Source organism: Desarmillaria tabescens, assembly GCF_030435595.1.
Source record: "Desarmillaria tabescens strain CCBAS 213 chromosome Unknown EV420scaffold_4, whole genome shotgun sequence".
Taxonomy (NCBI): domain Eukaryota; kingdom Fungi; phylum Basidiomycota; class Agaricomycetes; order Agaricales; family Physalacriaceae; genus Desarmillaria; species Desarmillaria tabescens.
This window is the reverse complement of record NW_026848303.1, coordinates 1,050,462-1,075,886: the sequence shown is the minus strand read 5'-3', so window position 1 is coordinate 1,075,886 and position 25,425 is coordinate 1,050,462. Positions and strand designations below refer to the sequence as shown.

Sequence of the window (25,425 nt, the reverse complement as noted above, 5' to 3'; positions counted from 1 at the left end):
TCTGGCACTTTTTCAAGTTTGATTTAGCATGTCCAGGCATAGTAAAAAATTGAGCAAGAGGAGAAATAAAATTCGGAGGCAATGGGGCAATAATAGGTGCATTGGACTGTCAGACTGTCCATCAAAGGCAATAGCTTGGCAGAATCACACTTTTATCTATGCCCTAGACTCCTCAGATAATGGGCACCTGGTCTCAAACTTGTCATACAGGTTCTTCAGAAGGTCATTAACATTATTGAAGCCTTTGTAGGTGATTACATTCAGATGGAGGACACACATTTCTGGGTCAGATTTTGAGTTCATGAGAAAATAGATATTTTTAGAACAGAAGCCTCAATTTCTCAGAATATTATCCATGTCACATATGAAGAATTACTGTAGAACATGAAGATACAATACACATCAGCAATGTAATACAAATTAATGATGAAGGATGAAGGGAGGGAGAGCAAGAGGCTAAGTGTTTCATTGAACCATGGTGTTGCAATGACCGGTAAATAACTGTATAGCCACATCCGACAACGTCTCATCAGCATCCACAGTGTCCCCTTTGACTTCCTCGACAACTCCATCGCTCCCGTTTTGGCCATCGGATTTTTCTTCAGTAGTTAGATGCAAGACTACACCCCTCCGACCTCTGTAGTCCGTCGTGTTTACGGGCCACTCCCAATCGTCAGCGGAAATCTGGCTTATCAGGTGACTGAACGTGATCAGAAAAGGTCAGGTAACTACGCGAGCACTCACGCTTCAAGCAGATGATCCTCCAGATCACGACCTCTAGACCTCAGAACATTACAGTGACTGCAAGCAAAATTCTCCGACGAATAGCAGTGGTACCCACGCTCCTTCTCTGACTTTTCGAGAATTTTGACTCGCTTGATCTCTTCAGGATCCTCGAGGAGCGTCCAACCGTTTTCATTAGCATTTGTGTATCCAAAATGGCACTTTCAGGAGAAGTCAGACTGTGGCACGCGGTTTCTGAGAAGAAGAACTCACCGCTGCGTTTTGCCATCGCATGACATACTTATACTTGGAGCCATCTATGCTACTGATGCTGCAATGGTTGCATATTACACGGCAATCTAGAGCGTTCATATCCTCCTGCGTCGCAGTTTCTGGGTCTAAGCCGCAAGTCTTGATAAGATACTCCACCTTCTTGATTGATTCTTCATTGGTCGTGAACAGGGTTGCGGACCAAGCCACGCCAGAGGATATATACCTCAACGCGTAGGGCTTCCAGTCTTCAGGATTTAAATCTTTATAGGGTTGCCAGAACGAGCAGTTATGTGCCAAGACATAAGGATATTGGAAGATCTGGCGGCAATTGGTGCAGGTGAAGACGGTTGTGGCAAGGTTGATGTCAAGTTTCAGACCGGCTTCTTGCATCAGTTTCAGGAGTTCGGCAGTTTGGACCTCTCGCCATTTGGACGCAACACCTGGAAGATGGACCCACATAGCCTGCAGTGAATCGGCGATAGACAAATTTAGTGGTGTATCGAAGAAAAGTGTAGAAAAGGGTTCCTGGATCACTACCGACTCCGCTTTAGGGAAGATAGGAAGTAGGGGTTCGTCTCGCGTAACGTCAGAGTAGGCATCTGCAAACAAATCGGCCCTTCCTTCAACTGCGCGAATCATCTCCTTCTTTAGTCTATCGGACTTGTGCCACTTTGCTAGAGCAATGATATCATCTGACATATTGGACCAAGCTTCCCCACCAAGCCTCTGAGTCAGCGTTCAAGTGCATGGGAGGGTAAACAAGAGGCCTACCTCGTTCAGTCAATGCCCTTGGATGGCGCATACTTTTCTTTGAACGCAATTTGTCGATGAAATCAGGATTTTTCACCTCGTCGTCCCATCCTAAGGCGGTCAAGCGTTCAACGACTCTTAAAGCAGGAAGTTAGACAGGGAGGTAACCAAAAGCAACAGAGATTTGGAGATACCCTTCAAGCCTCTGGACACGAGCATTTTCAAGCTCATTGCTACGATCTTCTGCACGTCTCTCAGTCCAAATTTCACATTGCCGCGCGTGCTACGATTGTTGGTAACATGAAGAAAATGAAAATATCGCAAAAGGACGTACAGAAAGCAGTTTTTTGTAGGCCTTCTCCCTTTCCGCTCTCCAGACCATCCGCTTGATCCTGTCCTCGCCGAAAGAATCGGATTGCTCGCGCAGAGATTTGAGAGCTGGCGCATAGGCATAACAGTAGTACCGACGTCCTGCAATGAATAAGTCCGAGTGGGGACGCTAATATACAGAAGGCTTACGTCCGGAGGCACACCTAAACTCGAAACGGGGAAGAAAACCTCTAAATTCGCCGTATGGGTCGAACGTCGTGACGAAACTACGAAAGTTGATAAGAGAAATAGGACAAAACAAAGGTATACGGACAGATCTGAAGTCTCCAGACATTTTCGGCAATATTTGGTCCTTGCCTCCCACTGCACAAATTTCGTCGGGTGTAAACAGTTCTGTCAATGATGTGAGATTGATGAGAAAGATACATGAGACGAGTTTCTTACACTACAGGTTTTATCAAAGGCCAAATGAGCAAACTTTGGTTCACTCAGATCGTCTGGCAACGGTGGCAACCCTTCAACATTTTGTCGCGCTCTCTTCCAAACAAAAGAGGAAGTGCGTTGAAGGAGAAGTGCGCGGAGGTCTTTGGTGGTGCGAGACAGTCGGAGGAGGTCGAGGGGGTCGAGGTTGGAGAAGATCTAGAGAAAAGTAATTGTGACTTAGCTGTGGCGCAACACGACGCTAGACCTGCCTCGAAAAGTACATCCAAAGGTGTTTCTGCAACTTTTTGGAGGAGTCCACGTAGTCGACGACGCTTCGGAACAGCCTGGGTGACATTTTCCGCGTCTTGGCTGACTTCTTTGACGCGAGCCTTCTTCTTGATAGGGGCGTTGCCTGTATAATCTTTGCTGTGGTCGTCTTCCGGTTCGGAGTCGATGCTCTTGTAGGTCCTCTTGGTTGCTGAACGCTGAGACCGGCGCAAGGGGGCCATGATAGACAATGGGAACAAGGTGGACACTGCAAAACCGACTCAACACAAATTACTAATTAGAAATGAAACCGTTGACTCCACGTACACGTGATCGTAGCCGCGTTATCGTTGGTCCAAAAAGGTAAGGTGGCAATCTCCGGACCGGTTCTCCGAGATCCTCCAGATAATATCTAAGAAATAAATCACGATTACATATTCAGTATTGGGCTTTTTCACCAGTATATGAATGCCTGTTGTAGCCGCACGCATAGAAAAGAAGAAAGCGGCGTATTGCACCATACATGATCTTACGGAAGAGGCGCCCGGTGAGCGCAGTGAAAAAAGTTCCGTGACGGACGTCAGAGAAGCAGGTTTTGGGATTGAATATTGAATCCCTAGGACTTGCATCAGATGCGAATGCGTATGATCACTGTTCACGCTGTATAAATCGTGTTGCACTGTGAAACCTGAGTCTTTGCTAGTTACTCTGGCAAGGGGGAGAGTATAGGGGATGGACGACGGGTCTCTGTCACTGAATCTGTCAGTGATGGACACAATCTGAGTTGGCATACCGTGATCCATTTCCACATGAATCTATCGTAGAAATGCGATATAGAGATTCGAACTTGTCGGCAAATTGGAAATAGAGGAAGGCATTGGCGCCGGCTTTTCATATTTTCATTCTCCGACCAAATACAGTTCTCCCGCAAGTTTATTTATGTGGCTACAGCCATCATCCAATAAGTCCGAACACAGTCTCTAATTAGCGCTAGCACCAGTGGAAGCGTCGGACTAGGAATCGGTGGCCACACTGGAATTCGCAGCTGTAACCCCATCCGTTTCTTCGGATACTGTGGATGGCTTTTGCTCTTCAACGCGTGGGGAAAGATATATGCCTTGACTTCCTGCATTGGTACCGGGGCATCTCGTGTTCACAGGCCGGTCCCAATCATATGAAGACACTGTTTTTATGTTGTGCCTGTGAAGGGACAGATCGTATCAGGAAAACGCGGAAGTGTATTGCGGCACTTACACTTCACGCAAATGCTCTTCCAGCTCGCTACCTCTTCTTCCGATCAGAACTTTGCAATGGCTGCATACAAATGGTTCCAAATAATGTCCGAAAGCGTACTGCATTCCTTTTTTCTCTCTCTCAAGACTTTTGACACGTTCTAGTTCCTTTCCGTCGTCGAGTAATCTCCACGAATGTGGACCGACACTCGAGTGGTCTTGGTGACACTGTTGAAGCACGATCATTACAAATGGCACGGCCCCACTAATAGCAAGAGAACCTACCGCAGCATTGTTCCACTGCATGACGAACTTACTCGTGTTACTGCAATGGTTACATATTACACGGCATTCCAGCGAGTCCATATCTTCGCGCGTCGCAGTGTCAGGGTTTAGGCAACATGTTCGAATGATATCCTGCACCCTTGTGAGCGCTTCTCCGTTGACCGTGAAGTGACTCGCTGACCAGGCCACGCATGGGTCAGGCGAAATACGTGTCAGTGCATAGGTTGTCCAGTCTTTAGGGTCGAAGGCGTCCCCAGATGTATACTGCAACGCACAGCGATGGGCCAAGACATAAGGATATTGGAAGAGGTGATGGCAACAGTTACAGTCGAAAAAAGACGTAGCCAGATTGAGATCGGGTTTGAAACCTGCCTTCTCCAGCAGTCCTTTAAGCCCGGAAGCTTGGGTCTCCCGCCACTCGGCTGCAACTTCAGGAAGATCGACCAGTGCTGCTTTCAAAGATTCGGTGATATCCTGGTCCAACGGTGTGGCAAACATTATTTTTGAGAAAGGGTTCAACAATGCCGCATCCACCGCTTTTGGAAACATAGGAAGCAGGGGAATATCGCGTGTAGCATCTGAGTAGGTACTAGCGAATAAGCGAGCCCTTTTGTGGATGGTCCAAACCATATCCCGCTTGACTCTGTTGGCTTTATGCTCTTCAGCTAGGGAGATCAGTGTATCGGACATGGCGGACCAGGCTTAAACAACGAGCTTCAGTCAGCAAGCATCACTGAAGAAGATATGAGCCATACCTCGCTCTGTCAAAAGTCGCGGCTGCCACACTAATTTGTGATTGCGCAGCTCATACTTAAGCTCACAACGTTGCACTTCCTCGCCCCATCCCAGGGCAGTTAGGCGTTCAATGACTCTGAAATGCTCGAAGTGAGTTTGCAGGACAATCGAAGCAAAGGTGTAGTTACGCTGCGAGCCTCTGGGAGCGGAGGTTGTGGAGGTCTTCGGATCGATCTGCTACGCGCCTTACGAACCAATTGTTGCATATTCGCGCATTCTGAAAACCCATCACATAAAAGCAACGGCAATTGCACAGATGGACATACAGATTGTAAGGTTCTATACGCGGCCCGTTTGCTCGATACCCAACTATCCAGCGCTTGATCGCGCAATGACTTGGATTCTTCGCGCAGAGCATTGATGGCCGGTTCATAATAATAGCGAGTGTATACTGCAATGGATATGTCCAAACATAATATCAGTGTTATGGAACGTGCTCATGTCTTCTCGAATACGGGAGTTCAACGACAGGAACATAATCCGTAAAAGGGTCGGGTTTGCGGGTGGTAAAACTACAACACCTGCATCAGGTAAATAGAGGCGGAAAGGCGGAAAGGACATACTCGCTATAACTTTGTAGACATTTCACACAATATTTGGTCCTTGATTCCCATTGAACATGTGTCGTGTGGCGCAAACAATTCTGCCAAGAACGCGAGATCGTTGAGAGAGAAAAACAGGAGAGAAAAACAGGAGACGACTTCGCTTACCGTGCAATGGTTATCAAACGCCAAATAGGCGTACTTAGGCTCACTCAGGTCGTCTGGCAATGGCGGCAGCCCTTCAATATTTTGTCGCGCTCTCTTCCAGACAAAAGTGGCAGAGCGTCGAAGCAGAACTGCGCGAAGGTCTTTCGTAGTACGAGAAAGTTGGAGGAGGTCGAGGAGATCGAGATTGGAGAAAATCTGGAGATAAAGTAATTGTGGCTTAAGCCTTAGCTGTGGTGCAACACTGCGTGGTCGTCAGACGTGCCTCAAAAAGTACGTCCAGAGGTGTTTTCGAGACCCTTTCAAGGAACCCACGTAGTCGACGACGCTTTGGAGGCACTTGAATGTCATTTTCCGCGTCTTGGCTGATTTTCTTGACGCGAGGCTTCTTCTTGACAGGGGCCTTGCCTGTAGAATCTTTCCCGTGGTCGTCTTCAGGCTTCAAGTTGGATTTGATGACCTTGTAGGTCTTCTTGGTTGCTGAATGCTGAGAGCGACGCGATGAAGCCGTGGCGGACAGAAGTTGGATGTTGTTGGTTTACTGTAAGATGCAGAGAATTGGAAATGAACATGGCTTTACGCGACACGTGATCGCTCCTGCTCTATCGTTGTACTAAAAAGGTAACATCAAGGTGAAAGTCCAAAGACACAAAAGGAGAAACCAATTCAGGATACTGTAGCGTCTGTCTACCAACGAGATGGTGGAAGTTCAAAGTTGAACAGAACGAGCATTCCTAGTACACCGGAAAATTCTTAGAAAATTCCGGATTTCTTTCCCCATCATCGTCTTTTCCGAAATTTGGATTAAGTATGGGTACATATATTTATTTCATGCTGTTCGTAAACGTATCCAGGAATCTTCGAGACACGCATATTATTCTTTTGGGGGTCGGTTCGTCAAATGTGTTGACTGTGACCTGCCATGGCTTAGTTTCTTGAGCTGACACCATTCAATATTCCTATCAGAGAGCTCTGCTGATTTCACAAAGAATACATCTTGGATACAAATACAACTACTTTCCGTCTTTGATATCGGGGGTACACATCTACAAAAACAAGGCCTGCAGAATAGCACGAACGCCCCACGCTCCAGGATCAGGCACTTGTTCCTTCGTCAACAAATTGCTATCGACATATGCGCTCCTTCCTGCCTTCGCCTTGACGTTTTTCGTATACTCTGCAGCGTCCGAAGCTTCCTTCACCGCAGATGGGAATCCTTGACCCACATTGGTGATGAACGCCGCAAGGGGATCGATGAGGGTACGCGAAGGAGGACGAGCACGGGTGTAGGTGTAGAGCTTCGCCAAAGCATCCGACAATGCCAACTTCCATATGTCGTCTGTCACAGTGGTAGAGGAACCAGCATTGGCTTGGAGCCCTTGCGCCAAGCCAGAGAAGAATATCCTTCGTCGAAGGTAACACGTTATCACGGCAAAGGAAATCAAGGGAAGACAACATACGAATAGAGGGCACCACTAGTTCCACCCATCTTCTTTTCGGCGACTTTGGCAATGTCAACGATGTCGTTGACAAGATCAATTCCTTTGATGTTGCCTGCAGCGATTCTTCGCTGACACCTTCAGAGCCGGCTTTCAATGTAAGTCCTGCAGAAAACCATAAGTTCCATCCAATGTACTGCAGCTACAGTCAGAAAGGGCGTACCACAGTCTCCATCTCCAGCAATAGTGTCCATTCGAGTAATTTCAGGTTCCTCCTTTACCACAGCTTGGCAAGCGCGTTTGATGGCCTCGATGAACGCTTTGGGATCTGCCGCTGAAAGGCTGCCAGCTTCTGTTGATTTGGTGGCAGCTTTTGTCTTGAGGTCCTTATCCAACGTGAAGGATGCGTTGGGCTTTGAAGTCGACGTCCATTTCCACCCCGGAGTCTCAGCCTTCGCATCGAGAAGGGAAAGGATCTTCGAAGCCTTTGGCGCACCCGAGTCTTCATCCCGTGGAAGGAGGACAAGGGAAATCGAGAACCCAGGCATGTTCAGACTGGTCATGAAGGTGCCTGAGATGATTCGTGATACAACGACTTTGCGGGTCTTCAGTTCTTCATTGGCAGCGTGTGCGATACCACCCAGTTCGAGCTCACTTAAGGCCTCCGAGATTATTGACAAGAAGTACAACTTCATCTTTGCCGTCGTTCTTGAATGGAAGGAAGGAACGCTCTGTGTCGGTTGTGGACATAATGAGATCAAGTAATTGCGGGATAAGGTACCTTCAAAGGCGGGACAGGCTTGATACGCTTGTTTCCCGACTCATTGTGGATCCCGAGTCCGATCTCGATCTCATCCGCGGACAAATGAGTTTCACCCGTGGCCGTACCTGGGACATGACAGTGCTCGAGGCCGACCCCAATGGTTCCGATGCGGGAAGAGACATATTGGGCGATGCTGTATACTTCATCGAGGCTGCCGCCCTGAGCTGCCAGAGCACCGGCAATCTTGTAGACGAGGACAACGCCAGCGAGACCCCTGGAAGTCACATTAGTACGTTTCGTTACAAATCCTCAGAGAACGGCGGAGAGAATAGGCGTCACTACGTTCGTAAGCAATAACAGATACCTGGCCATAATCCCAAATGGAGAGATTTTGGAAGGCCGACGACAACATGGAATGACAAGGGCCTCGGATGCAATTCACCTTCGACCGACAATGTCTCCTTGCGTTTTCCCGACTGCAACGTCGTCACCGACAACTAAGAACTTGACTTGATTCGGTTTCTTGCCATGCTCAGCTGCATATTGTTCCTTCGCTAAGCCGAAGTTCAGCACGTCACCGGTGTAATTCCTGCGTCATTGAGATACGGAAGATCCTTAAGTGGAAGTATGATACGTACTTGACGACAATGAGGGTCCTGGATCGACGTTAGCACACAATTATGCGGTCCACCGCGACTCACCTGGCATCGTTCTCAACGAGGTCAATTCCACGACGGACCTGGCTAGCGTTCGGGGATGCAAAGACACTTCCACAGACAGCCGCTGCACGTGCTGTCAGTCTCGGTTCACAATCGGGTTATCATCCTGTCATTACATACCGCTCAGTATACCCTCTCCAACGAAGCCAGCATGCGACGGCTCATGTCCTGAGCCTCCACCACATATAACGGCTACTTTGGATGGATCAATAGTTCTTTTGTAGACGACTAGGCAATAATTCTGTATTGTGAATCAAATACCATTCAACTGATATCACTTGCCTTGATTCTCCGGGTCGTATGCGAGCTGGGGATTAACCGCACAGAGGCCCTGTAAAGACTCTGATACCAGCGTTGCGGGGGCGTTCAAGAGGTGCTTCTGCAAGGACATGGTGCAGGTTCAAGTTCAAACAGGTCCCGAGTGCATTATTTCACCTGATGGGAGGACGGTGGCGTTCCGGCCCGGTGAAGGAACCTCGGTCCGGGATGTTTTTTGAAGTCCGTGATATCTATGCAGCGTAACCTTATATTTTCTGTGCATTCTTCCTGTCGATTCTCGAAACATTTTGTATCATCACCCAATCGTGCTTGAGTTGCCCTACACAATTTGATTTTGAGAACGCCGCAATGATGATCACGTGCGCGGGAAGATCAAATTCAGAATCATTCATTTGACATTTACTCCTTGTACCACAACCACGAGTACTTCGCTCGCCTCCATGGAGGTACCACGACATCCTCGATATCCAGAAAGTGATCCCAGTCCCAACTATAAGGCCCCTCGCGCAGCCAAGACCAAGAAAAAGTAACTCGCCAAGGAATCTCATTCCAAAGTACCAGATGAATGCCAAGTATTTCGAAAGCGAGTTCGTGGGAGAAAAGGATTGCTTCAGAAAGTTGCAGAAGCGCCTCTGGAGCTGGTGCCTGAAGTCAGTTCTTCCTTGAGCCTCCGGGTCTTTATGTACTTGCCTCTAACGACCCGTTAGATCTTCAGCTATTTGGATCCTATTAATCTCGTACGACTAAGGACATCCGTTCCCTTCTTCTACGGCGTTCGTCCGGGTTCGTTTGGAAGAACATCCACGAAAACGTCACGGGTTTACCTCCACTGCCGAGTTACATGAGCGAATCATTTAGTATGCCAACCTGGTTTTCGACACTCATTGCCATGTAAAATGTTACTTTTGTTTATCGCCTGCCTGTTAACTGAGCATATACTCATAGTGTTGCTCGCAACCTACAACAATCGTACAGTGGGAGGCCGGCGTGAGATAGTAGAGGATGTCTAGAATATTCCGGAACGTACGTCGATTTTGATGAAATTCACGCATTTTGCTCATGCGTGTACAGTTTTACGACGCATTATCCGGACCTGTGGGACGGTCTCCTCCAATTAGTGCCTCACTTTGAACAAAGTGTCTCGGTTGGACGCTGTGCGATTGTCCGTCTATCTGACCCTCGTACGCTTGTGTTAACATTGTTGTCTTTTTTACCAGACTCTGACAGAATTCGCACTTGGCTGCACGTTCCGTTAATACGTCTCTTAAAAGAAGAGTCTCGCGAGGGTTTCGATAATTCCTGGCTGATGCGCAAGAAAGAAGAGCATTTGTCACGCGTTACTGTAAGATCCTCGATCTCATAGCTTCATCTAAACGTGAAGAATTTTATCACCCCTAGAAGGCCCGAGCTCTCGAACAGTAGGCCAGAGAGCGAACTTCCGATCGTTCATCTGAATTGGAATCCGCCCGATGCGAGAGATTCAAAGGGTGTACATGATATTCTGTGCATAACCATGTATATGATCATACCTAACTTCTATCTAGAGTCACGGATCGCCTGACCACTTGTCGACATGTTAAAATATCACAAGCTTGTGTGGCAGCCGAAGCCTCTCACCGAAAGAAGTACGTCGCGTGTTATAATGGTTTTGACAATGGCTAATCCGTCTGCGGAGAGTCTGGTCCAATATATAGGCAGATCTTGTCTTTCATATGAGAAGCCTCAAAGAGATGTGAATCGAAAACGGGAAACGTACTGCGATTGATCGACGGTGCAAGTTGTTTTTATCGATGTATCGAAAGCTCGTTTCTGCGCTCCCCGATATTCCTGTAATTCCGAAGTCAGCAGACGTTCCTCTAAGCAAACCTTTTTCTGTTGTCATACTGAACACGCCTCTGTTGGAAGCCGTGACGGAAGAAAACTTAAAGGAACCTTTTTCATGCCTTGAGGAAATCGCCGTTTGATGGCGAGAGAAGAATCGTGAGCTACAGGAGGTGATGAAGAAATGCAGCGTTGAACCCAACCTTAATCTGGCGACGACTTTTTTTTACCTGCGAGTCGTGCGATTATCGACTCGCCTATCCTGACGTTCTGGGACACCACTGCTGCACCAAACCGCCATGGAACAACAATCTCGACCTGAAAAAGAATCGAGACAAGGCTTTGTATAATCTGCCATGTCATACATGACACGCGGACAAATTGAGGTTCGACCGAGTCGGTTTCTACGAGGCTGCCGTCGCAGTCAAGCTTTCTGGGCTCGATACTGAGATCGCAACAGCACAAGATAGGGACGATACGGATCCTCGATTCATATGCTTACGGTGTTCGATCGACCGACGCAGTGTCATCGGTTGGCGGGCGGCGATGGTCAGTGACTTTGCTTTGATCTCACAGCTGGAATATGCGTTAATATGTGACTCCGTAGGTAATGCATTGTCATGCAATACCTGACAACTGGGTACTTCTTTCAGAAGAATCCGACATCCAGTTGGCTCTCGAGCTAGAGAAGCAGGCAAAGATCTGCATGTTCCAAGACCACTGGTCATACGACATCAAGTGTACCTATTGCTCACTTATCAAGAAAAAATCGGAATTTCTACCACACCTAAGTAGTTTCAGAGTGCGTATTGCCATGAGGGGCGGCAACCTCCTTAATCTCACAAAATCTTCAGACATAATATCAGCGAAGTATCCCCAGAGGATTGGACGTGGCCGCTAGCTTCCGGACACCAATACTGTAAAGTTATGCTTCCGTCGACGATGGAAACACAGAATCAGCGGTTGTAACGAAGCCTGGAAGTGAAGATGTGTTGACTATCTAGGAAGAGTAACGTCTGTTGTATCTGGAAGGGTGCTTTCGATAGGAAGGAAGCAGTACGATCAGCCAACACTTTATAATTCGCGACTGGGTAAATAAATGTTCTGTCTTGTATAAAGTATGAGCTATGGATGAACCTTACAATACATCATAAGCGAAAATGTAGTAGTAAGTTGAACGTAGGGGGATTGCTGGGGATTGCCTCTGTTTATTGTTGCAACTCAAGCGCAAAATAGGATTCCCATGTCACGTGTTCGTGTTTGCGTCGTTCTAGTTGGATGACACCTGTTTCTTTCACTCGCCCACCATGGCCACCGGATTTCGCGTCCCACAAATCGATCTATCCACCGTTCTGCAAGCAGATCACCCTATAATCGATCTCAGACTAGAATCTTATGAAGATGAGACGCGCAATTTTCTCAAAGACCTCACCGGATTCAAGGAACTGGTCATAACGCAGGAGACAGAGGGACGGGCTGCGTTTGCAGCCGAAATGAAGAGGCTAGCAGAGAAGAGCAAGGAGATAGAGGCAGAGACGAACCAGTGCAAGGTTCGCGAGATTGAGCTGCTTGCAGGTGCGTTCCTTACCTGCTGAAGGCTGTTCATGCATGACCTTTCTCTTAGATCTTGACAGGGAAGCTCAAGAGAGGAAAGACGCAGAATATTCTGTTGCCACTTTCAGACGCCAGCTCGCGTCTCTTAAGGAGAAATGTGCAGCCATTGACGGCGAGCTTGAAGAGTATCGTGCTATCACGGCCAATCTAGAGCGAGGTAGGCTCGTTTATGGTTGCATGGGCTCTACCGATACCCACTGTTTGCAGAACGGGAGAAGGAAAGGTCTACGTTGCAAGCTCATGCCTCAAGCGTACAGCCTGACTACCAGACACTCGAACGAATATTGGGTCTGACGATAGAGGGCATCGACAAGGAGCAGCAGCAGCTTCTTGTGCGATTTAGGCGTATTGATCTCGATGATCTCGAGAAAGAATTCAGTTTCGTGTTGGACGTCTCCGGTCCTGGATATAAAGGTACTTACCCATCGGTTTGCCCCGGGAGGAATGCTGATTTGGAAGCTCAGTTCTTACTTCATCGCCACCTTTGCCTCAACTTCCTTTCCTTGTGGAAGAGCTTAACCTTACCAAGGACATCTTTGCGTTTATACATGCTATAAGACAAGCTTACGTCAAACTAGTAAGAGGTTGAGGTGTGCGCGTGAGTGGCAGGCTTCTCAATTTTTTATTTTATTAAATATATCTGTATCACTGCTTCGTAAATGTATGCTATGCTACAATCCGTCATCCCATTCATTCTGCAGCCCTTCTCGCACTCTCCAGCTGTCCTGACCCAACCATTTAGCAATCCGACCCTCGTCCAAGTCAGCACTTTCTTCCAAAACTTCAACGTCCCCCTTCCCCCAGAGCGCTGGTACAGCCCATCCAACGACGAGCATACCTGGTGGTCTCTGTTCGCCAACGCTATCAAGTGCTCTGACAATGTCCTTGAGCGTAGAGTCGACGACACGCTGGTCTGGCATCGATGCTCGCTCAATGAGGGCAATCGGAGTGTAGGAGGGGTAGGCGGGACCGTTGCGTCGTGCACACTCGGCATCAATAAGGATACTGACGACTTGGGGTAACCGAGCTACGCCCATGAGTATGATCAACGTCCTCCCTCGCTCATACCCAGGCAGCTGGACTTGTTTTCCTTTTCTCCCAACTCCTGTGCACACGATGAAAGACTCAGCTGCACCACGTTGTGTTATCGGAATTCCTGCAAATGTGGGTCCTGCCAGCGCCGAGCTAACACCTGGAACGACGACAGGCTCGAAGCCGTGTGAGCGGAAGTAGAGAACCTCCTCCCCAGCGCGTCCATATACTACAGGATCACCTTGCTTGAGCTACTCACAGTCAGTCCCTGCTATACCCTACGGCGAAGAGCCACTTACCCGTACTACAGTCAACCCCTTTCGAGCAGCCTCAACCGCAGCCTCCATCATCTCATTTTGCGCACCATCTGCGTTCCCCGGGAATTTTTTGGCAATTCGCACTTCCACTCCCGACGGAATAAGAGCCAGGACTGCGTCGGGAACAAGCTTGTCAGATAGGACAAGATCGGTGAGCTTCGTAAGTGCGTTGTGGGTCGCTTGTGTGAGCAATGATGGATGCCCAGGCCCTGACCCCACCAGAAGAATTCGACCTGGTCGCCGGATGTCCAACGAATGTAATGATGGAGTGTTCACTGCTACGGACCCTTCCTGGTTCTCTCCCGACAGTACCTGCTCCATATCCTTTTCTGTCAAGCTCGCAAGCTTAGACAATGGCCAATACTCGCTGACCTGCGCCACCCACTTCATCCTCCTCCTCGCACTCTCCACAGCAGTCTCTAACGAACTCCGTTGTGGAACCGGTCGATTTGGTGTCGACACGCCACTATCATCAAAACAATCCTCATATACAGCACTATCACTCGATTTCGCCAGAGATCTGAGCTTTCCAACATTTTCAACCGCCAATCCTACTTCCTTTGGCAGCTTCGCTACGATCTCCCTCCTCAACCTCCCTGCCAACCGGCACCCCTGCCCATTCGTGGTTACCCCGATTTGGAGAGGTGTGCGTTCCCCCGATGGATCCTCAAATCGATATGACGAGGTGAAGGAAAAGTCGCATAAGTGCGGCATGTCGGTAGTGTTGACGGGAATGTTTCGCGATGCGCAAGCTTGGTAGATGCGTTCAGCTGAGGAGCCGGGCCGTCGTAGGGCTTCATCGTTCAGGATAGTATCAGTGATGACGACAAAAGCAATTCCAGGAGTCGAGTCTAAGAAGCCCTCGAGGGCTTGGACGTCGTCATCGTCATCGTCCGTTTTGGAGGAACCTGGAAGGGATTCCCAGTCTACGAATGCGACTTGACCATGCTCGACCCGCCACTGGATTTCATCACATGCCGTCTTCAGGCCTCCATTTGCTAGTACGACAACCTTGGAGTCAGCTTCGAGTGCTGCGAAAGCTCTCGAGGCTGCTAATGAGCCGGAACCGAGTATCAGGGTCGTTTTCTGCTCTAAGCGAAAGGAGAGGACTAGGGAGGCGCCGCCTTTGGGGCATGGGTACGATGTCTGCATGATAAAGGAGGGAAGCGTATGAGAGTCATCGAATTTTTTGGCGAGTTTGAAGTAAAGTTGCAAAGATGAGCAATCATGAGCAATTTTTGTCGGCCCGGAATTCCGGGCCAATAGTTAATGCCCGATTTGCAGGGTTAGGGTTACTCCTTCCTGCACCCGGATTCCCACATACAAGCAGGCCCCGGCTTAAGATGCGTTGTATGCTTTGGGGTGGGTAATCCTCAGAATCGGTCGGCAATACATCGATACTAGGTTTTGTACGCACATTACGCTATGATTCTTGGTTTAATTTCTCAGTCTGCAGCGTATCTTACAGCGCTTTGTGAAAAGCTTGGCATAAACTTCGCGAACAAAACATTTTGCGAAATTCTGGTTCAGGGGTTGGTGTGGTTTATGAGCGCGTTATGGCGGGCTTCTGCCGAGTTGCCGGGCCCCGATCCAGTCCCAGCAGGCCAACATCAACGAACGAAATTTTACGAAATGTTTTTGATTCGGAAAGGTGATGCCAGCCTTTTCGCGAAGAGCTGTAAAGTGTACGTGCTGGATACAAACTAACGTCGAGCTAGTGCCTTGTGCTATTCGGAACACCGTGTCCAAAAATCTAATAGGCACAAGTCTTGAATTATTGCGGGTGTTAGCGAACATACATTGACTATACACGAGGCCCGGCCAAATTCATTCGCCAAGCACGAACTTCAACAAACACATGCGGGGCAGATTCAAGTTTCCGCCTCCCCTGGAATCGTCTTTTTTTGCTCGCCTCTTCTTCAATTCTTTAGGGATTCCTTATTAGTGCGAGATCCAGGTGGTGAAATGGAGTATCTATCGCTGTGCGGTCTCGACGAGCGTTTTCAAGTTTATCACTGCTGGCTTGTTCTTTTCTGTTTCTGCCACTGTGTTACAAGAACACAACAGTCGGTCCCATAAGAACCTCTCATATACCGAATGCTAACGCTCGCTCCTGTGGGTTCCCCATTATTCATATTATAATACAAACACTCGTAGCAACATCCAGTTAAGCATTGATCACCCATTTAAACGCTTGCCTGAGGACGATCCCACCATACGTATACATGTAGGATAAAGTACATATAGTACAAACATGGAACCAAAAAGAAAAAAAGAACCCTTGCCTATTAATATTCTACCTCGAGAAAGCCAAAAGACGGTAACCTGTTGATCATTATTTTACAAAAATAACCGCATAACAGACGAACGGGCCCTAAGTGTTGTAACTATTATCTTACAATTCAAGTTGCATATCGTTCCCAACGGAAAAAGACTGGAAGACTGGAGCGGGAGGGCGAGGCTGAAATAAGAAGTCCGGTACACTGTCCGACCGGCTGTCCGGGTCCGATTGTCCGGCTATACCAAAAGTCCTTGTTCTTGTCAGCGTTGGTTTATCTTGCTATTACGTTTACAGTATTTGCTACTTGTATATCTTCAGAGGAAGTATAAGCGGGTTTTTGACCCCAGTAACCAGTGCGAAAAGCACTGGTGCCGGCGGCACCAAATTTGACAGTTGGCATCTCGGCATCTCAACAATGTTCGAAGTACTCTCAAGCATGAAAAATGCCCTCAGACCACTTTATGCTGCACATTTGAGATATTTCATAAGAACTATAAGTATCTGTAATATTTCGGAGTCAATCCTCAAGTATTGCTTACGTTAGAAGGGCTAAACGGAAATGATTGTGGCTGTGAGGCTCCTTTGCCGGGTGTTCGGCAGTGAAACAGGACAGGTGTCCTTTTTCAAGAAATCGGCATTCCCTCCCCAGCTGCATAACATACAAGGTACATAAAAGATGTAAAACTTCTCAGTTATTCATCTAAATACAATTATCCCACCCGGACAGGTTGGGTTCGGACGGTATCCCGGACTAGTCATTTCGGCCCCGTTCCGCTGGAGCGGTAAAGTTCGACCGGCAATTGCCGCAGAACTTTCTGGGTTGCGTTAGCAGACGGCGTGCCTACTTATACGCTTACAAGACCTCCTCGGCGGTCACCTTCACCGCTGGCCTGAATGCCTGGAATATCATGATAAAGACAGCCAAAGTAACCAATATCCTGTATTTATGTTAGAATCGGGTGCATCTGGGCGTATAAATGCCTACCATTCTATCCAACAGAATGCCTCAAGCGCATTGAGTTGACCACAATAAACGAATACATCCTGAGTTCTGCGAGAACACGTGAGACCTCGAATAGCATATAAGGCAGCTAACTCACTTGCAGTTCAAACCTCCTCCAAGCATCTGGGTTACAGCGGCTGCAGCTGCGATCCAGATAACCCATGTAAGGAAAAGGCTGGATGTATCCTGATGAGCATGTATACAGCGGTGACGCAAATGGCATGTACAAGATGAGGTGAGACGCGATGCTAGTAAGCACTGATCCTGTAGTGGAATACAAGAATAGAACCAAGTAGAATGTGCAGAATACGACAGTCCACATTGAGGCGAACAAGACGTATCGGACACGGTCCCTTTGGGTTATTCCGTTCTGATGTCCATGCTTATTGAATTGGGAAGTTAACCACGCAGATATTGAGAGCTGCGAGGGGTAAAAAAGATGTGCCCAGCGTCGAATAGATATGCTTACTGTGATGATTCCGGACCAAATGAGGAGACGGAAGACGACTACAAAATCGATGTCAGTGGGCACGCAGAAGCGAGAAGCTGTCGATGTACTCAGATGACTGAATTGTACAAGCGAACTGAGTGACATTTCAAAGGCGTTACTGTAGATATTTCGTTTGTTGTAAAAAGAAGGAGTAGACGGCGCAGGACGTAATAGTGGTGATGGGAAATGCCCCCGAGGGCGTGTGTATATCATTCCTGGCATGTGACTCACACGCGCTGTTCAAAATGCAACAAGAACGATTGAAATATAGATGAAAATTTGGCAGTCCTTTGACCACAAGTTATCAGACTTTGGCAGGGAGAATTCTGTTTTCGACAAGTCCGAAACTGTATATGGAAAACTTCTCAGTGCTACTGCACATTTCCTTCACGTAGAAACTTGGACGTGACAGGAGTGATTAAGAACGAAAAGCTTGGCCGACTCGCAACGGTGGTGATTATGCAGGGGTTGCACAGCCATGTGCCCACTTAAGGGCCGGACACGTGGCGTTTTCTTGGCATTTTCCCTCGAGCGATCTGCTTGAATTTTTGAAATCGCTAGCCAGTGGCGTCGTCAGGGCTAGCAAAGAAACCACAATCTAGTAAACTCACGGGTGATTGGATTGGAAGATTGTTGTGAAGATGGACAAGAGAGTTACGAGCAAATTTATCACCACGGGCAGGCATTCCTAAAGTAAAATACTGAATGCTTAGGTAACCGATGCCGCTTGGAACAGGACTTAAGTGAACTGACACTAATACCAACACCAACACTTACTGCCCACACGACCGTCGCGAAGAAGACGAGTCGTCGCTTTACTACCGGACTGTATAGGCTCTCATTGCACCAAATTTCTCAGGATGCCTTCCTTACGCCCTCTAGTGATGATACTTCACTCCGACCTTCACATATGCGAGCAAATTTTTACAATCATCTGGTGTTACAGACAAAATACTGACTGGGTTAGGAACATCATTTACCAGTCCGTGGTTCCTACTTCACCCTAAAATTCGGATTCCTCAGCATGTCATAGAAGCGACGTTACGACAAAGCTTTATGAATCAGAGATGGACTCGATAACAACCTCCGCGAATGGCGGTACTGCGTTGTCACGTCTGGGAAACCATAAATGGATGAATGTAATAGGCGGCTGGAGGTAATACTACTTGTTCCATGTTTGAGTCGCGTTTTCTTATGTCACATTTTCCAGATAAGTATATCCCTGCGAGATCGAGACCTTTGGCACCGTCGAGAAATTCTTTCCACGGGCTGGCCAGGACGTTCTTGGGCAGTAAATTACACTAGAGTCTCCCGAGTTCCTCTTCATCCTGCAGTGCCTTGGGTCCACCGAACACAATGTATCCTCCAACTTCGTCAAGTCCAGATCGTTCTCCCATTCTGCGGTATCGTTGGTCCCACGGAGGCTTATCTCCAACATCCCACGGTCTATCGCCATTCCCTTCATACATCAATTCCTCTCTGATTCTCTCCGGAGAAAGCTTCAATTCAGGGGACAGCCTGAACCGCACCTGCCCGGTCCATATGTCGGACTTCCTCCTGGTCAGTATTTACAGTGCACAGAATCATAATGGTTATAAGTAGCTGACTGTTAACATTAGGTACCCGTCCTGAGGAAGCGGAGCTGTATAGCTCTAATGGTTACCCGTGGTATCGAGGCTTGGCGAATGGAACCGAATACAAGCGTGCAAAGATATCGAAGCCGCCCTTGAGAAGACCGGGACTCGTAGAATGATTATGGGACATACACCAGACTTCGAAGTAAGCGTTCCCTTCGACCATTATTGAAAGCGTTGACATACCATCTTTTGTAGAATAACAAGTCCTATTGCGGTGAAAAGATCGTCATCATTATCGACACTAGTATGTCTGAATCTCAAAACACGTTTATCTCTGGTAATGACATTCTCCCAGGCATTTCACGTCAATACGTTACCGGGCCTGTGTAACGGTCAAGTTGCCGCAAATCTTGCCCTAGGACTAAACATTTTTCTCGAATTGTATTGTATTGAACATGCGCCATACATCTTCGCATATTTGATCACTATCATTACACGACACGGAACTCTTGTTCCAAGTACATAATAGGCCCTTGTCACCATCGACGAATTGAAAAGACTTCTTGACCCGCTGCACATCGAATAGGTCCCGTAACCGTCCAATACTTATTAGCTTCGAACATCCATGACTTCCTAGTAGCCCTGACTTTGACTCTGTCTCGAGCTATCATCTAGAGTCCATAAAAATGGAAAAACACGCTGCGGAAAATGGCAAGAAAAATGCGTTGTAGCCTGCGATGTCTGCAGACGCAGGAAGAGTACGTCCCATTCTCTACTATTTGCTCCTCGAAGGGCCTCATATTTCATTTCCAGCTCGGTGTAGGGCGCACTGGTCTTCACCGTATCTACAAAGCTGAGGTTGTATCATCAGGTGACGGGAATCGGATATCTGGTAGGCGATGCTCAAAGTGCATCGCATGCAAGTTGGACTGTACATACATCGAGTCCATCAAGGCAAGTATGATGAACTCGGTGACACTGACGTTTCCACTAACATTGCAGCCTAGGTCGCTGCCATCGCAGCGGTTCGTTCCTGCTACTCTCACATTCTCCAACGTATGACTCAACAGTTCGACTTTACCAGTCCAGCTACGTCAGGAGCTTGGAGGACAAGGTAGAAAAGATGGAAGACCTTCTTCGCAAGGTTCGTACCGACGTTTTTTCCATGTGGTGGAAGAGATATCAACCGACCCTCGCAGATCCTTCCTCCGAAAGCAGATTTAACGGAGGAGCTTGAAGCCATTCAGCCACTCACAGAGGACGCCCCGAGCTTGTTATCCGCTTGCGTACGCTTGCTGAGCCTCGAAGCACCCGAAGTAGAGGATCGTGACAATGCACTGGAAAGCAACCTTGAAGAATTCAAAGACTACGTCCTTGGTTATCGGTATCACGGGAAGTCAAGCTCTTTCCAATTCATTCAAGAAGCCTTGGATACCAAAGCGGGGCAACCGGGAACGCTGTACCATGTCACAGATTTCACTTCTCTGCGAGCCGAGTTTTGGGATTTCCGTCCGTGGAACAATCCCCACCGCTATGTTCCGCAAGGAATGCACTTCAGATTTCCACCTGGGGAACTTATGCCGACGCTCATCGACGTGTACTTTATGTACATTAATCCGTTTCTTCCCATCCTCCATCGACCGACGTTTGATAAATCTTTGAAGGAGGGGCTGCACTACAAAAATTACCAGTTCGGAGGAGTCGTTCTGGTCGTCTGTGCCCTCGGGTCCAAACACGTAGATGATCCTCGAGTCCTCATGGAAGGTGAGCAGTCAAAGTGGTCGAATGGGTGGAAGTGGGCAGCTCAGGCCACAAGTCGGCGTCGTGCGTTTCCTTCCTTGGATCCTCCAAACTTGTATGACATACAGGCCTGCTGTGTAAACCCGATATTCCCTCTTCACTATACGAGCTGATGAACTGACAGCTTCTCTCTGAATTTTACCTGAGTTCCTCAGCACCGCAGCAATCCTGGACCATGGTAGACGTCGGCCTGCGGATTGCGCAAGATACAGGAGCTCACCGAAAGAAGACAACACGTAACAGTCGGGTGAAAAATACTGTGGAAGGCCGAACTGTGGAAACACGCATTTTGGTACTTTTCCATAGACTCGGCCTTCAGTCTTTGTTTACCTCCTGTCAGGTGTCTTGTATGTATAGATAGTCTCCTTAGCTCGGCATTGGGTCGAGTGTGTACCATATATGATGAAGAGTGCGTGTAATCTCCCTCTTTACTGAAGCTTGAGCTAATCACTCCCATAGCATTGACATTGACCTGCCCACAGAGTGTGACGATGAGTGTTGGGAACATCCTGACCCCCAACAGGCTTTTAAGCAGCCTCCCGGGAAACCGTCAAACGTGTCGTACTTCAATTGTACCCTGCGGTTGACACGGCTGATTATGATGTGCTGCGCACTATTGTACGTCCCTCAGCAGCGCTTTCCTAGATGTCCTTTGCTTACTGGATGTAGTACTCAATCCATAAATCAAAAGTCCTTTTTGTCCTCAAGAAAGACTGGGAACAGCAAATAGTCGTCGAGCTTGACTCTGCGTTGGACAAATGGGTAGACTCTATTCCAGAGCATTGTATACCTTGTCATTTTTCCTACTTCCTCACGCTGATCATATTTATCCAGTACGATGGGATCCCGACCGTGCTGACTTGTTGCATTTCCATCAATCCGCATACCTTCTATTGTTATACTACCATCTTCGAATGTTCATTCACCTGCCCTTTATCACGGCTCCAAGCAGCGGCTTTGATTCCCCCTCCCTATCTATATGCACAAATGCCGCACGCTCGTGTACTCGCATCGCAGAGCTACCAATTCAGAGGAAAAACAATCACTTTCCCTCTGTACCTAGTGTAAGGTTATTCATTAGCCTGTGAATTATATTCATTTTGGTGTGCAGGTGTTGTCCTTCAATGCGGCAATTGTTCTCCTGATAAATATCTGGGGCCGACGGCGGGCAGGGTTGGGCATTGACGTCGATAAAGAGATGGAGGGCGTGCATAAGTGCATGCGAGTACTTGCAGATCTAGAGATACGGTACGTATATATGTATTGTGTTCGACTTCATTGGCTAATTACAAATGTACAGGTATCAATATGCTGGTGTATTATGGTATGTCTTTCTCTCTGAACTTCTGGTTGGTTACGAACAAAAAATTTTTCATTCTCCAGGGACATTTTATACGAGCTAGTGTCCGCTGATGATCTTCCGCTTCCTGGCTCTAGAGAAAAAGATGTAGCCGAATCCTCCGAACTTGCAGAGTTTGCCGACCAGAAGCCGTACCCTGATCCTCAACAGTCACTATACACCCTACCGATAAATGACACCCACCTTGAACGAATGCCTCTCCACGGACAGGTTGATCTGTCAGATCACCCCTCTGATTGGTCCAACGCTAATCCGTACAACTGGTCCGCGGCTCCCGTTACTGCCAGCCAAGTTGATGATGTCATGAGGGCGATATGGGATAGGGCACCCAGCGGATTAGAGTACGTTCTCGTTCCTCTTACGTTGGATAGGGTGAACTGATCTTGGGTGTACGTATAGACCAGATTACTGGAGGGATTATGCCGAGTTTTCTGAAAGTCATGCTACGGGAAGGGAGTATTAGAGGTGGTTTTATCACGGATATTTTTGGTGGCATGAGCAGGATTGGTGCAAAGCGTGACATATCAATGGTCTTGGATAATTGTATCATTACAACGTACGAACTTAGTTGTATTTTTCGAATAAAATAGGGTTTTGGGATCTAGAATCAACGGAACCATAGGCAGTTTGACTAGTTGCTTAGCGCTCCACAGTCCCAGGATTTTAGATGACGCGGCGCGTCAGCGTCTGTACATCACTCCACGGTCACTCGAGAGCCCGAGAACATGATGATATCGAGCACTGGTTGAAAGACCGAAAATGCGTTCCGTTCATTTTCCAGGATGATCCTCTCTGCTTCGGCTGCGTTTTCGTCGAAAATTGAAGGATTCTAATGGTCATGGTACTCTGTTCTTTCTCTAGGATAGAACTGACTATGTCTCTACAGCTAGACTAAGAAGTAGCTGACACAAATTAAGAATGGCAGACTGCACCTGATCGTTGTCTACAGCGGTACCAAAGATATGAAAGACATAAGAAAGGGTCGCCTTGGATTTGTGACGGAGGCAGAGTCAAATGTTGTCATATATAGTTGATGAAACGGCATCGTTGAAGATTCAAAGATGGAAAAAACATCGCCATAGAGTGGTTCGACGGGATTTTTGGCGGAAGAGTCGTCCCGAGGAATGATGAACACGGAAAACGGCAGGAATGGGCGACGATGGCTAGAAAATAAATCATAAGGTAGCTTTTAATGAGACCAGATTTTGTATACACAGAAGGGTAGGTACACAAATTTGAAATGATGGTCTTCGCGACGGGGATGAAAAGAATTCAACAAGAATTCTGGGTAGCGTACAGGTTGTTTCTATCTGGAAATCAGATTTTAGCAAGGAAAATTCTGTTTCCGACAAGTCGAAAACTGTACATGGAAAATTTCCAGTGCTACTGCACATTTCCTTCACGTAGAAACTTGGAAGTGACAAGAGCGATTAAGAACGAAAAGCTTGGTCGCGACGCGTGGGAATATCAGAGCCGCCGACCACGTGGAACTTTCCGCCTCTTGTCCTGCTACCACTGTGTTCGATGCAGCATGCAGCTGGTGGACAACGACAAAGCAAGTATTTTCTGCTTTCATTGCGGATCTTTCTGATACTCTTTCCAGTTTCTCCAAAAGCTTTCTGAATTGTTCGAATCGTCGAAGGACAAAGGATCGATATGGCTTACGCATAAACGACGTACGTGTTGGATCAGTCCGTCCGCTACCAAGTCAACCTGAGGAACGCGTTCTTTGTTTTTTAGTTACACACGATGGTGAAGATTCCGCGATGAAATATGAGGAGGGTGAGGAAAGATGTGCGAGAATATCCATGTCTCGTTCGCCTGTCCGACGGCGGCAAATTCAAATTTTCGACCAGGGTGCGTGGTCTCCAGTATCTTCACAGCGTAAACTGACAGCGTATTCAGGTGTCCTCTGGAGATCTTCATAAATTTCACAGCGCGTATGGTTCCTTGCTGAAGGCGTCAATGACGACCCTACGGAAAAGAGACAAAAAGCGGGAGAAACAGCGCGCGGAGGAGGCTGCTCGCCGGAAAAAGAAGCTTTCCGAGCCCATCGTCGTTGAGGGTAAAAAGCGAGGGAACGGTCGACGGAAACGGCAGAGGAAGATGAAGGCTGCCATTAAGCAGCAGACATCGATTCAGAAACTCCAGGAGAGAGAGGAGGCGAAGGCGAAGGCTTCGTAGTCCTTATTTTTGTTGTGTATATGTCGCGTTGTATGTATTCTATTGTTGTTCACATAATGGATATATTGATAGCAATCCGATACAGTTACATTTTGCCGCCTTTCCCAAGTATGCTCTGAAGTAGCCTTCTATACTCCATAACTTCAGACCAGCGTACACGTGCCCATCATGGCGTAGGTTTCTGCAAGCGCCATCAGGTAGAATGATATGTGTCGGAGGAAACTTTTTCAGCTCGGCAAACAATGTGCTGACATCTCGCAAGGGCTGATTCCGGAGTGACGTCCAGACAGGATGTTTAGCGTGCGAGCCGGAAAGACACACAGGAACGCTCGTTATACTTGTCTAGATCCTAAATCCAATGGTCGCGAGCTTGGGCAAAGTTATCTGTTTGAATATTGTGCCTAAGAGGAAGATTAGAAGCACTTCGAAAGCGGATTATTTGCATGTACTGTTCAAGCAGCTGGGTCTCGACTATTAAAATATTCAGTCTTCAAGTTTCACCTCGCGCTGAATAGACGAGAGTGCGACTCTGAGACTTGGGGTAGATCTGGATACTGCCTGTGCGCAATTTCGACAAGACATGCAAATTTCTGACACGGCTCCTGCTACAGAACGTACCGGGCACTGTCATGCTTTGTATTCTTGCCAATTAACTCCGTTGAATAACAATTGCGCATAAGGACACGGGTATATATCAATTGAGAACTACAGATCGAACAGTCAAAGGCTAAGGCTTCTGTATCAAGATTGAAACTAACGTTCAAATTCGCGAGTAGAGTTTGAAGTTCAAAGATCTTGACTTTCTGCCGATCTGCGAAAATGTCTTCGGTGTGCGTCCCACATCATTTTGCTTTCAATGATTCCATCAATTCAATCATAGCTGGTTCTATCGTAGCCCAGTCTAGGAATAGACACGAGAGAATTAGTTTCAAAACGCGTCAGAAAGCAAGACCTACTTCGA

The 25,425-nt window shown here is 47.6% G+C and overlaps 10 protein-coding genes across 10 annotated transcripts; 5 read left to right on the top strand and 5 right to left on the bottom strand.

Annotated features, from left to right (window-relative positions):
* Positions 1 to 495: 495 nt before the first annotated feature.
* Positions 496 to 3,260, bottom strand: EV420DRAFT_811718 (uncharacterized protein). The gene is made up of 10 exons (XM_060483558.1): positions 3,094 to 3,260; positions 2,769 to 3,046; positions 2,521 to 2,715; positions 2,390 to 2,469; positions 2,266 to 2,342; positions 2,081 to 2,217; positions 1,941 to 2,029; positions 1,768 to 1,883; positions 997 to 1,706; positions 496 to 944 (listed from the first exon to the last, which is right to left on the bottom strand). The coding sequence occupies exons 2-10, from the start codon at positions 3,006 to 3,008 to the stop codon at positions 741 to 743; spliced, it is 1,848 nt and encodes a 615-aa protein (XP_060336972.1). The 5' UTR covers positions 3,009 to 3,046; positions 3,094 to 3,260; the 3' UTR covers positions 496 to 740.
* Positions 3,261 to 3,642: 382 nt separating this feature from the next.
* On the bottom strand, positions 3,643 to 6,417 carry EV420DRAFT_1743970 (uncharacterized protein). The gene is made up of 11 exons (XM_060480095.1): positions 6,328 to 6,417; positions 6,063 to 6,272; positions 5,789 to 5,983; positions 5,670 to 5,721; positions 5,345 to 5,469; positions 5,269 to 5,295; positions 5,039 to 5,240; positions 4,284 to 4,984; positions 4,120 to 4,226; positions 4,021 to 4,080; positions 3,643 to 3,966 (listed from the first exon to the last, which is right to left on the bottom strand). The coding sequence occupies exons 1-11, from the start codon at positions 6,355 to 6,357 to the stop codon at positions 3,780 to 3,782; spliced, it is 1,896 nt and encodes a 631-aa protein (XP_060336971.1). The 5' UTR covers positions 6,358 to 6,417; the 3' UTR covers positions 3,643 to 3,779.
* Positions 6,418 to 6,741: 324 nt separating this feature from the next.
* Positions 6,742 to 9,118, bottom strand: EV420DRAFT_1510079 (dihydroxyacetone kinase). Its single transcript, XM_060471493.1, has 10 exons — positions 8,989 to 9,118; positions 8,827 to 8,934; positions 8,689 to 8,770; positions 8,430 to 8,576; positions 8,006 to 8,261; positions 7,903 to 7,953; positions 7,448 to 7,874; positions 7,363 to 7,389; positions 7,246 to 7,339; positions 6,742 to 7,189 (listed from the first exon to the last, which is right to left on the bottom strand). Exons 1-10 carry the CDS (start codon positions 9,095 to 9,097, stop codon positions 6,832 to 6,834), a joined length of 1,659 nt encoding a protein of 552 aa, XP_060336970.1. The 5' UTR covers positions 9,098 to 9,118; the 3' UTR covers positions 6,742 to 6,831.
* A 1,830-nt stretch (positions 9,119 to 10,948) lies between these two features.
* EV420DRAFT_1474935 (uncharacterized protein) lies at positions 10,949 to 11,729 on the top strand (the record flags this gene model as incomplete). Its single annotated transcript, XM_060469255.1, has 4 exons — positions 10,949 to 10,965; positions 11,193 to 11,355; positions 11,414 to 11,608; positions 11,673 to 11,729. 4 exons carry the CDS (start codon positions 10,949 to 10,951, stop codon positions 11,727 to 11,729), a joined length of 432 nt encoding a protein of 143 aa, XP_060336969.1.
* A 384-nt stretch (positions 11,730 to 12,113) lies between these two features.
* EV420DRAFT_1636744 (chromosome segregation protein Spc25-domain-containing protein) lies at positions 12,114 to 13,009 on the top strand (the record flags this gene model as incomplete). Its single annotated transcript, XM_060476628.1, has 4 exons — positions 12,114 to 12,381; positions 12,431 to 12,577; positions 12,628 to 12,834; positions 12,885 to 13,009. The coding sequence occupies 4 exons, from the start codon at positions 12,114 to 12,116 to the stop codon at positions 13,007 to 13,009; spliced, it is 747 nt and encodes a 248-aa protein (XP_060336968.1).
* Positions 13,010 to 13,050: 41 nt separating this feature from the next.
* EV420DRAFT_811489 (uroporphyrin-III C-methyltransferase) lies at positions 13,051 to 15,057 on the bottom strand. The gene is made up of 2 exons (XM_060483557.1): positions 13,752 to 15,057; positions 13,051 to 13,703 (listed from the first exon to the last, which is right to left on the bottom strand). Exons 1-2 carry the CDS (start codon positions 14,919 to 14,921, stop codon positions 13,092 to 13,094), a joined length of 1,782 nt encoding a protein of 593 aa, XP_060336967.1. The 5' UTR covers positions 14,922 to 15,057; the 3' UTR covers positions 13,051 to 13,091.
* Positions 15,058 to 16,552: 1,495 nt separating this feature from the next.
* EV420DRAFT_811477 (uncharacterized protein) lies at positions 16,553 to 17,996 on the bottom strand. The gene is made up of 5 exons (XM_060483556.1): positions 17,612 to 17,996; positions 17,281 to 17,560; positions 17,151 to 17,228; positions 17,036 to 17,101; positions 16,553 to 16,988 (listed from the first exon to the last, which is right to left on the bottom strand). Exons 1-5 carry the CDS (start codon positions 17,763 to 17,765, stop codon positions 16,904 to 16,906), a joined length of 663 nt encoding a protein of 220 aa, XP_060336966.1. The 5' UTR covers positions 17,766 to 17,996; the 3' UTR covers positions 16,553 to 16,903.
* A 903-nt stretch (positions 17,997 to 18,899) lies between these two features.
* On the top strand, positions 18,900 to 19,510 carry EV420DRAFT_1474932 (uncharacterized protein; the record flags this gene model as incomplete). Its single annotated transcript, XM_060469254.1, has 4 exons — positions 18,900 to 19,103; positions 19,163 to 19,211; positions 19,246 to 19,322; positions 19,376 to 19,510. The coding sequence occupies 4 exons, from the start codon at positions 18,900 to 18,902 to the stop codon at positions 19,508 to 19,510; spliced, it is 465 nt and encodes a 154-aa protein (XP_060336965.1).
* A 992-nt stretch (positions 19,511 to 20,502) lies between these two features.
* Positions 20,503 to 22,661, top strand: EV420DRAFT_1261730 (fungal-specific transcription factor domain-containing protein; the record flags this gene model as incomplete). The annotated part of the gene is given in 9 exon segments (XM_060467090.1): positions 20,503 to 20,997; positions 21,045 to 21,167; positions 21,187 to 21,212; positions 21,261 to 21,329; positions 21,380 to 21,542; positions 21,590 to 21,704; positions 21,755 to 21,975; positions 22,032 to 22,180; positions 22,304 to 22,661. Coding segments are annotated over 9 exon segments (1,719 nt in total), but the record flags the coding sequence as incomplete, so codon positions are not given.
* Positions 22,662 to 24,074: 1,413 nt separating this feature from the next.
* Positions 24,075 to 24,572, top strand: EV420DRAFT_1510029 (uncharacterized protein; the record flags this gene model as incomplete). Its single annotated transcript, XM_060471492.1, has 2 exons — positions 24,075 to 24,137; positions 24,186 to 24,572. Coding segments are annotated over 2 exons (342 nt in total), but the record flags the coding sequence as incomplete, so codon positions are not given.
* Positions 24,573 to 25,425: the final 853 nt, after the last annotated feature.

Coding starts and splice junctions, on each gene's coding strand:
- EV420DRAFT_811718 (XM_060483558.1), bottom strand. CDS start 3,008: ATGGCCCCCTTGCGCCGGTCTCAGCGTTCAGCAACCAAGAGGACCTAC. Junction 2,716..2,768: donor CTTTGGATGTACTTTTCGAG/GCAGGTCTAGCG, acceptor ACTTTTCTCTAG/ATCTTCTCCAACCTCGACCC. Junction 2,218..2,265: donor GTTTAGGTGTGCCTCCGGAC/GTAAGCCTTCTG, acceptor TATTCATTGCAG/GACGTCGGTACTACTGTTAT.
- EV420DRAFT_1743970 (XM_060480095.1), bottom strand. CDS start 6,357: ATGTTCATTTCCAATTCTCTGCATCTTACA. Junction 5,296..5,344: donor CGTATAGAACCTTACAATCT/GTATGTCCATCT, acceptor ATGGGTTTTCAG/AATGCGCGAATATGCAACAA. Junction 4,227..4,283: donor TGCAGTGGAACAATGCTGCG/GTAGGTTCTCTT, acceptor GTGCTTCAACAG/TGTCACCAAGACCACTCGAG.
- EV420DRAFT_1510079 (XM_060471493.1), bottom strand. CDS start 9,097: ATGTCCTTGCAGAAGCACCTCTTGAACGCCCCCGCAACGCTGGTATCA. Junction 8,262..8,429: donor GGAGACATTGTCGGTCGAAG/GTGAATTGCATC, acceptor TGTGACTTCCAG/GGGTCTCGCTGGCGTTGTCC. Junction 7,954..8,005: donor AGCCTGTCCCGCCTTTGAAG/GTACCTTATCCC, acceptor ACCGACACAGAG/CGTTCCTTCCTTCCATTCAA.
- EV420DRAFT_811489 (XM_060483557.1), bottom strand. CDS start 14,921: ATGCAGACATCGTACCCATGCCCCAAAGGCGGCGCCTCCCTAGTCCTC. Junction 13,704..13,751: donor AGGGGTTGACTGTAGTACGG/GTAAGTGGCTCT, acceptor GACTGTGAGTAG/CTCAAGCAAGGTGATCCTGT.
- EV420DRAFT_811477 (XM_060483556.1), bottom strand. CDS start 17,765: ATGCCAGGAATGATATACACACGCCCTCGGGGGCATTTCCCATCACCA. Junction 17,102..17,150: donor GGAGGAGGTTTGAACTGCAA/GTGAGTTAGCTG, acceptor GTGTTCTCGCAG/AACTCAGGATGTATTCGTTT. Junction 16,989..17,035: donor GCATTCTGTTGGATAGAATG/GTAGGCATTTAT, acceptor ACATAAATACAG/GATATTGGTTACTTTGGCTG.